This window comes from Bufo bufo, chromosome 2, assembly GCF_905171765.1.
Source record: "Bufo bufo chromosome 2, aBufBuf1.1, whole genome shotgun sequence".
Classification (NCBI taxonomy): Eukaryota; Metazoa; Chordata; class Amphibia; order Anura; family Bufonidae; genus Bufo; species Bufo bufo.
The window spans coordinates 273670181-273680001 of NC_053390.1; the positions used below are offsets into that span (position 1 = coordinate 273670181).

Genomic DNA, 9821 nt, shown 5'->3' on the forward strand with positions numbered 1-9821 from the left:
GCATGGCAGAAAATCCCCAAATCCTAATGTGAAAACCTCATGGCATCATACCCAAGAAGACTGGAGGCTGTAATCACTGCCAAAGGTGCTTCAACTAAGTACTGAGAAAAGAGTCTGAATACTTATGTCAATGCAAGATTTTAGTGTTGTCTTTTCAATAAATTAGCAAAGATTTCAAACATTCTGTTTCCACTTTACTATTATGGGGTATTGAGTGCAGAATGATGGTGAAAAACTTGATTTTCTTTTTATTTTAGCACAAGGCCGCAACATAACAAAATGTGAAAAAAGTCTAAAGACTTTCCGAATGCACTGTACAGGTGAAACTCGAAAAATTAGAATATTGTGCAAAGTTCATTTATTTCAGTAATGCAACTTAATAGGTGAAACTAACATATGAGAGACTCATTACATGCAAAGCGAGATATTTCAAGCCTGTATTTGGTATCATTTGGATGATTATGGCTTACAGCTTATGAAACCCCAAAGTCACAATTTTGAGGTCCCCTTTGCTCAGGGGGTATGGATTAATTAGCTGACTAGAGTGTGACACTTTTCACTATATTCTAATTTTAAGCTGCATTAATGCAATTCTTTTTAAGTTGCATTACTGAAATAAATGGACTTTTGCACGATATTCAAATTTTTCGAGTTTCACCTGTATATTCACTGTATATATTGAGAACAGGAGATGGAAATAGAAAAATGTCCGTATGCGAAACATTCAAAACATTGTTGATATCCTAGTAGATCCCTTACAGTAAAGGACTAATGCGCCTTCTAAACAGCATGCCAATTTAGGGCCCCATTCTAAAGCGCGAGCTGTATTCTAATTACAGAGCCACCTGACCGTATTGGCCAAGAGACGTCATGTGATGAAAGACGACGCCTGTTGGCCATGGGAACATTAAAATTAGAATACGATGGGGGACATTTATCAATAATGGTGTAATTTGCACCCAAAAAAATACTAACTTTACAAATCAAAAGTGGTGATTTGTTTCACTTCATATATCAAAAAGCGCACGCCACTTTTAAAATGTGACTTTTTAAAATATGAACTTGATTCCCCGCCTAATTCTCTCTATTCGGGACATTTTAATGCCAATGGCACTAAAATGCGACTTTTTTTTAAACCAAAATCAAATCAAATTCTGTAAAAAATGACCTGTGAAATCCGAAAGGTGCTCTTTGGAATATGGGCCCCTTTGCCCACCTAGGCTGCAAAAAAGTGTCACACATCTGGTATTGCCGTACTCAGGAGAAGGTGGGGAATGTGTTTTGGGGTGTCATTTTACATATACCCATGCTGGGTGAGAGAAATATCTTGGCAAAAGACAACTTTTCCCATTTTTTTATACAAAGTTGGCATTTGACCAAGATATTTATCTCACCCAGCATGGGTATATGTAAAATGACACCCCAAAACACATTCCTCAACTTCTCCTGAGTACGTAGATACCAGATGTGTGACACTTTTTTGCAGCCTAGGTGGGCAAAGGGGCCCACATTCCAAAGAGCACCTTTCGGATTTCACTGGTCATTTTTTACAGAATTTGATTTCAAACTCCTTACCACACATTTGGGCCCCTAGAATGCCAGGGCAGTATAACTACCCCACAAGTGACCCCATTTTGGAAAGAAGAGACCCCAAGGTATTTCGTGATGGGCATAGTGAGTTCATAGAAGTTTTTATTTTTTGTCACAAGTTAGTGGAATATGAGACTTTGTAGGAAAAAAAAATAAATAAAAAAAAATCATCATTTTCCGCTAACTTGTGACAAAAAATAAAAAGTTCTATGAACTCACTATGCCCATCAGCGAATACCTTAGGGTGTGTACTTTCCGAAATGGGGTCATTTGTGGGGTGTTTGTACTGTCTGGGCATTGTAGAGCCTCAGGAATCATGACAGGTGCTCAGAAAGTCAGAGCTGCCTCAAAAAGCGGAAATTCACATTTTTGTACCATAGTTTGTAAACGCTATAACTTTTACCCAAACAATTTTTTTTTTACCCAAACATTTTTTTTTTATCAAAGACATGTAGAACTATAAATTTAGAGCAAAATTTCTATATGGATCTCGTTTTTTTTGCAAAATTTTACAACTGAAAGTGAAAAATGTCATTTTTTTGCAAAAAAATCGTTAAATTTCGATTAATAACAAAAAAAGTAATAATGTCAGCAGCAATGAAATACCACCAAATGAAAGCTCTATTAGTGAGAAGAAAAGGAGGTATAATTCATTTGGGTGGTAAGTTGCATGACCGAGCAATAAACGGTGAAAGTAGTGTAGTGCCGATTTGTAAAAAAGGGCCTGGTCTTTAGGGGGGTATAAACCTGTGGTCCTTAAGTGGTTAATTGGGTGAACCACAGCTATGTGTCTACTCAAACAGTTGGATAGTGAGGTCGCCGGTGACAGATTCCCTTTAACATTAACTTTAAAGAAGGGACCGTGACAAGACGAAATGGTACCCAGGAGAAAGGGAAGGGGGCACTTCAGCTGTCAAAAACACTTAAAAAAAAACAACTTTAACCATATATTATGTACCTTTGCCCCATTATTCTGCTGACATGCAGTTTTTTTTTACTATCTTTGTCTCAAATACTTAATGTGCCCTTGAAACTTGTTCCAACACATTGTTTTCAAGATTTGCTATTATGTGCAGCTAATGTTTAGACTTTTGTATATCTCATTATTGTCATTTGCAGGTGTGCCCGCGGTGCTAGACTGGACAGATAATGGGTTCAGCAAGTGCTTTGGAGTCAACCACCTTGGACCTTTCCTTCTCACCAATCTTCTATTAGAACGGCTAAAAAGTTGTTCTCCAAGCCGCATCGTGAACATCACGTCTAACGTTCATAAGTATCAAAAGCTGGACTTCTCTGACTTAAACTACAACATAGTGCCGCTGTTCGCCTACTGCCGAAGCAAACTGGCAAATGTCTACTTTACCCAGGAGATAGCTCGACAGACGGAGGGGCATGGAGTGACTGCATGTGCCGTTCATCCAGGTCAGAATGTGTGTTTCGGTGGCTACATGCACACGAACCTTGTTTGTTTCTGTGTCCGTAAATTTTTTTATTTTTTTTGCGGATAGGATGCGGACCCATTCATTTTAATGGGTCCGCAAAAAATGCGGACAGCACACCGTGTGCTGTCCGCATCAGTATGTCCGTTCCGTAACCCCGCAAAAAAAAAAATAGAACATGTCCTATTCTTGTCCATTTTAGGCATTGTTGCAATGGATCCGTAAAAAAAAAAAAAAACGGATGGCATACGGACGTCATCCGTTTTTTTTTTTGTTTTTTTTTTGCGGACCACAAAACACATATGGCCGTGTGCATGTAGCCTGATGTTACCTGGCAGCAGCTCACCCAGCACAATGACTACTTATGACTGATATTTCTTTGATCGCCTTTGATTTAGAAAATGGCAGCAGCACAATAGCTCCTAATAGAGACTTTCTTCACTCTTCTGTTCAGGAGCTTTTTTCAAGCTTTATTGAAAGGAAGAAAGGCAGAGTGTGCAGTGCTGTTCTTGCCATTAGAAATAGCGCCTAACGTTAGTGGAGTCCAGTTGGATCCGTTGGAAAGGTCACGTTACCTTGGTTATACAAGGAGATTGAGACTGTAGTATGAACAGCGCCTAATAACTTGTCTTATACCTTTAAAGAGAACCTGTCACCCCATAATTCAGTCCTATCTGCAGGCAGCATGTTCTATAGCAGGAGGAGCTGAGCAGATTGATGTATAGTATTGTGGGAAAAGATTCAGTAAAAACATGTCATTTACCAATTATTTAAAGAGGACCTGTCACCACTCCTGACATGCTTGTTTTAATAGCGTCATGCATTCCCCATGTAATAATTCAGGAGCATCTATTCTTATGGCTCTATGTTGTGCCATTCCTGTATTATTTATACTAGAAGCTATAAATGAATTGCTAGCAGTCTGCAGTAAGGGTACAGAGGGGAGGTAACCAGTTGGGGGGTGTACCTGCACAGACTGAAAATGGCAGCACTGATTGGATAGAGTCAGACTGTCAGTTTGCAATGGCTTGTGCAATCGGCACTCGCACCGCCTGAACATCAGGCACTGTTATAGGACCCTAATTGTGTATACAGGGAAGGCTTTCAATCACTGATAACACCTCCCACGTGAGCAATGAAATCAGAAATAGCAGAGATATAAATGTATAATACTCAATCTTTCCCACAGAACCATATATCATTCTGCTCAGCTCCTCCTGCTCTATAACATGCTGCCTGCATATTGCACTGCATTTCATGGTGTCAGGTCCTCTGTAACACTGATTACTATTTCTATGTAGCAGTATATACGGTCACTGTGTGATATGCATAAACTACAACATGAATATGAAGTATTTTATTTGCACATAAAATAAGCATTACTCCTGGGAATTTTTGCTGACTAGGATTTGCCTGAGCAAACTTACGTCTTCCACTGATCTGCAGCAATAGTCCTTCAGTCATTACCAGTATTATGGTAGCCCAAGTCACTCGGTGCACCCTTGCTCATAACTACTCCTACTTCCACTTGATTGACGAGCTCGGCATCCGAATCTTTATGTTGCCTGGTCCTGTCGGGTGTGGCTAGCAAAGGAGAGCAGAGTAGCTAGGGTGCATCAAGCGGCTCAGGCCTGCCCTGAGGGAAACTTAAGAAGCCATTTCCATAAGGGTTCAAAAGCGTTTTTTCTCACAATTGTGGCAATGGATTCAGAAGAGAAAGGTAGGTGGGCAATTAGCAGAGGCACCCATAGCAGGCACTGTGCCTGGTTTCTGAGAGTTGAACCATCTCTCTTGCTCCCAAGATACTTGGTGACCAGTCTAATAAATGGTCGTACATGTAATACATACACAGCTTGTGTCCACCAGAGTGAGAGCCTCTGCATGTTAGTAGCTCTCCTCCCTTCTCATGTCCATACGATTTAGTAGGGCAGATAGACAGAGGATGTCCTGATGGGTGTTCACAGAGCAATAGCCTTGTCTTGGCAAATACTCTTAAATAAAAACGTACTGTGATTTTGTGTACGCACATCCTATATGGACCAAAGTCCTTGTGTATTCAGATCCTGCACATAATCCTAGTCTACTTAATATATGGTAGTTAGTAGTACAATAAGGGATAGGTGGAAAAATGTTACTTCAGCACTGGGCATACTGAACGATATCCCTTTCTCTTACAGGCTATGTGGTCGGTGATTGGACCTCCCAATTTTCAATTCTTTTCCGTATAGTGATGTATGTCATCACATCCTTGTTCTTTATTTCATGTGAGGCGGCGGCTCAGACTGTCATATACTGTGCTATATCCGATGACATTCTCCAGCATAATGGCGGCTACTTCTCAGACTGTAAACCCTGCAAGCTGCGTCCCTATGTGCAGGACGCTGGCATTGCCAAAAAGCTTTGGGAGGCCAGTGAAGCTATGGTTGGACTAACTTCTTCTGCAAGAGAACATCTAGCTACAAGAACAAGATAGTTGTTTTTTTTTTTTTTTATAATATTGCCTGCTTTGTATATAAAGTTGCATGAAAGTCTACTTTTCCTATCAAGGCCTTCTGACTTTCAAAGTACCATTGGAAAACTGTAGATGAACAACCATCTTGTCTACAGAACTATCTGAAGAATTACGCAGTTTTCTTGCTAGTAGGTCTTGCCAAGAACACCCATTATATGGTTATTCACAGTGGGAATGAGAGACCCAGTGGTATCCGGTACGTGGGTTAAAGTTTTAAGTCTTAAACATGATTAGTATTTATTGCATTTCAGGCACGGTTTCTTTTTCACATTTAGAAAAACATTGATTTACCGTAATTGATGTTAATATAGCATGTCTGACATTCCCAGAAACATTACAGCAGTATTGTACTTTTTAAACATGTAGCTCAGTTGCAGCCATATAAATACAGACACACTCTTTTAACTGGTGTACTTTGTAGAAAATTGACTTCCAATTTGTGATAGTATTAATTGGGAGGGAGGCTGCAATATTTGGTGGAGGAAATGTTTTCGGCCACAATTTTGAAATCCCCATATCCCTAGCTCAGGTTTTTCCAATGGGAAGGGGTTCATGTGATATATCATCAGTCTTGGCTAGAATTTACTCAGAAACAAGTGTCTGTTGTGACCTATCTTTACATATTCAGGAGTTAAGCGAGGCCAAAGTTTCCTAAAGTGCTTTACATGACTTGTTCATGTACGGAAGACAGCTGAAGTACAGTCTGCAACATTGCCATTGACAGTCTGTCCTGTCCGTCCTCTCTGTACTTCATGTCTCCTCATGGACTCCATTCCTACAGAGATTCAGCTGAAGATCTTATCAGCTGTATTCAGGATCATAACCCCTGACAAGTAGGAGAGGAGGATGAGGCAGCTCTTTACCTCATTGTTGTGAAGTAACTTGTCCTCCTGTGTGATTAGGACAGGTTTTGTGTGTACTAATAGGACAGCGGCCATTTTATTTCTTCTGATGATTTCTCCCCAAACAAAACTAACCATTATAACTAATGAAAGGCATTTGGGAATGTATTTATAATAAAGCAGTATTTAAAGAGTAAACGTTTCTAAAACCTTCTTGTAAAATGTTCTAAGTAGGCTAAAAATTATTTTTGTAATATACTTTATTAATCAATAATACAGTTCTACTTATATAGGCACCCTGGGTGCTATCACTTATTATTCTAGTACAACGCTGACATGCCAGCGCTGTACTGGGGGCCGCACAAGCTGGAGCACAGATCGCTGCTCCTTCCTGTGCGCCCCTCAAGGTTGGCTAAATTATAGCACAGCACATCGTTTCCCTGTACAGATGCGCTATGCCAGGATTTGGCTGAGCAGAGCAGGCTCCTGCCTGAGCCTGCTCCACTCAGCTCAAGGCTCTCTATAGCACAGCGGTGATGTCACGTTGACAATACGTAACCACCCCTGCCAATCATTGACCTCATTGGTGTACCGAAGAGACCAGCGATTGGCTGCAGCACAGCAGTTATGTGCAGTCAATGTGGCATCATCACTGCAACTCCGTTAACAGAGCCTGGCTTGGAGAACCAGATCAGCATCGCAGGATCTGACACTTAAGTAATGCTCAGTTCTTTTGTTTTTTTCCAGATTATTCCTCATAGGATATGTGGCTAGAGGATAAGTGTTTGTAATGGAAACATCAGAGAACAAACACCCTGCAACCATTGCTGGAAGAGCACAATCTGGTGGTGACAGCGTTACGGTCTAGGGAATGTTTTTGTGGCATTATCTGAGCCCACTCTCAACCGATAGGGTATGAATCCATCCTTGCAGATCACGGAGACCCATACATGATGATTGTCTTCCCTGGGGCGGATGGGATCTTCCAACAATACAATGTGACATGTCACACAGCTAGAAATGTTTGACATTGGTTTGGAAGAATAAACATTTAGAAGGATAGTTGCACTACTGTGGTGGATGCAATCAACAAAATCTGACTAAACCCTCACACTGATGTTAAAATGAGACTTTAGCCAATATATCCTTATATGAAGGACATACCGGAGCCCGCTCACCACGTCAAGGTATCTCACGCTAACCTACCTGTGCCATATGGTCAGTACCAGGGGCCAGTGGGCGAATTACAGATGTGTAAGGTCCAACTCACAGCAAACAGCTCCCAGTTGCCTCCAGTGTGAAACCACAGAGCTGAATGATATGATGCAGGCTTCAGGTGCACTGAATGCTGCCTATAGATGAAAATCAGGCACATTCAGATTTGGAGTTTATACACCTCCAGACATACATATACAAATTGCATGCACCATAGTAGAGCACCCATTCTTCTAAATGTTTATTTGATATAGTCAATTACATCCACACATTTTGTTATCTGGTGTAAGATGTCTATGTGGCACTTGTGGTCCGCTGCGGGCATCCTCCATTGTATGCATTTCTTGCTGGGGATCGCCATTAGCAACGGACCACAAGTGCAGGATTTGCTCCCCCGGTTATAAATGCACAACTGCATATGGGGTTGAGCATTTCCTGCTTTTTGAGCATTTCCTGCTTTTTGAGACCACGTTACATTATGTAATTGGTTTGGAAGAGCATGACTAAAACTTCTAAGTACTGCCCTGGCCCTTTAAATTTCCCAGACTTGAACCCATTTGAGCATCTGAGGGACCATCTCGATCGTCGTGTTCTATCTGTGGATCCTTCCCCATGCACCCTCCAACAGCTGTGGCATGCTTTGCAGTCAGCATGGCTCCAGATACCTGTGACCAGTGATGGCCAGTTCGCATTGTTCGCCCGCGAACACATGCGGGCTGCCATCTTTTCTCACAAGTCCGGCAAGGCACAGGTAAGCCCTTACCTGTGCCTGCGCCGCGAGCCGGTCTGAAACAAATGCGGTCAGCGGGAGCAGGCAGTTCCAAGAACAGCCGCCGGGGGCCTTCATCGGGCTGTTCTCGGAACTGCCTGCTCCCGGTGACCGCCTTTGATTTCAGACCGGCTCGCGCACAGGTAAGGGCTTACCTGTGCATCGCCGGACTTGTGAGAAAAGATGGCAGCCCGCATGTGTTCGCGGGCGAACAATGCAAACTGGCCATCACTGCCTGTGACAACCTACCAGGACTTCACTGAGTCACTCCCAGCCCGTCTAGCTGCTGTCTGTGCTGCACACGGCGGTTAATCTGGATATTAGCTGGTGGTCATAATAATGTGACTCATGTATCACCTCTGACAGCAATGTGCTTCTACACAGGTTAAAGTGCAATACCCAGTGCAACACCCTCCTATATGGGACACGCGTTTATGGAGTTTTCCGAATAGTCAGCAGAGTGAGCCACAGTTGATTGACAGAGTATTGCGTATAGAAGTGGTTCATCTAATGACAGACTGCTGTGCCCATGTTAGAAAAATACAAGACTACAAATGTGGAAGAAATTTCTCTTTTCTTTATACTCAAACACATTTGCATACATTAGGATGCAAGGCTGACTTTTACTCTTTGTAACAATGTGAAAAGAAAACATTCAGATTTTTTGGTTCTCTATTTTATGTACTGCGGCAACCATAGCGGGGAAAAATCTGAGCATGTTATCTGTTCTCTTCATTTCTTTATAGCGTTTCTTATTTAAATGAGGCCCAGAGGTGCCTTTCATATAGGAGAGCTTTATGCCAAGCAGCCTGAAACGAGAAATAAAGCTGTATACAGCGCTGAAGGTGGAACCAGATAAGCTTGAATTTTATTAAAAAATATAAATATTGATGGACGTGATTCACCCACACAAATCTATGAATTTACCGAAGAATTGCCTCTGCCTAAGGGCTCATGCGCACAAATGTATTTTCTTTCCGTGTCCATTCCATTTTTTTGGCGGACCGTATACAGAACCATTCAGTTCAATGGGTCCGCAAAAAAAAACGGAAGGTACTCCGTGTGCATTCCGTTTGTCCGTATTTCCGTTACACAAAAAAATAGAACATGTCCTATTATTGTCCGCATTACGGACAAGGATAGTACTGTTCTGTTAGGGGCCAGCTGTTCCGTTCCGCAAAATACGGAATACACACGGACGCCATCTGTATTTTTTGTGGATCGTGTTGTAGAAAATATTAATAGTTGTAATCAGCTCACATCAAAGTTTGTGTAAGGAAAAAGGTGAAACTCTCTTCCCTCAGCCCCAGTCAGAGACAAACCCAGGTGTTACCATCTTGATTGAAAATTCTGAGCAACTCCCCCTTCTCCATGCCCAGCCTGCACTTTTATTTACTAACAAAAGGTGTAAAAGGGGCTGGCCCAAGACAAGGATACAGGAAGTGATAACATGC

General features: G+C 41.8%; 1 protein-coding gene across 3 annotated transcripts in view; it reads left to right on the top strand.

Moving 5' to 3' along the window:
• The window catches only part of LOC120988822 (retinol dehydrogenase 12-like), a 31360-nt gene extending 24965 nt beyond the window's left edge, over nucleotides 1-6395 (top strand). For all 3 annotated transcript variants that reach the window (XM_040416549.1, XM_040416547.1, XM_040416548.1), the window contains exons 4-5: nucleotides 2710-3012; nucleotides 5207-6395. In XM_040416549.1, coding sequence (XP_040272483.1) covers nucleotides 2710-3012; nucleotides 5207-5502 — 599 coding nt within the window. In that variant the 3' untranslated portion in view covers nucleotides 5503-6395. The remainder of the gene's footprint in view (nucleotides 1-2709; nucleotides 3013-5206) is intronic.
• The last annotated feature ends 3426 nt before the right edge of the window (nucleotides 6396-9821 follow it).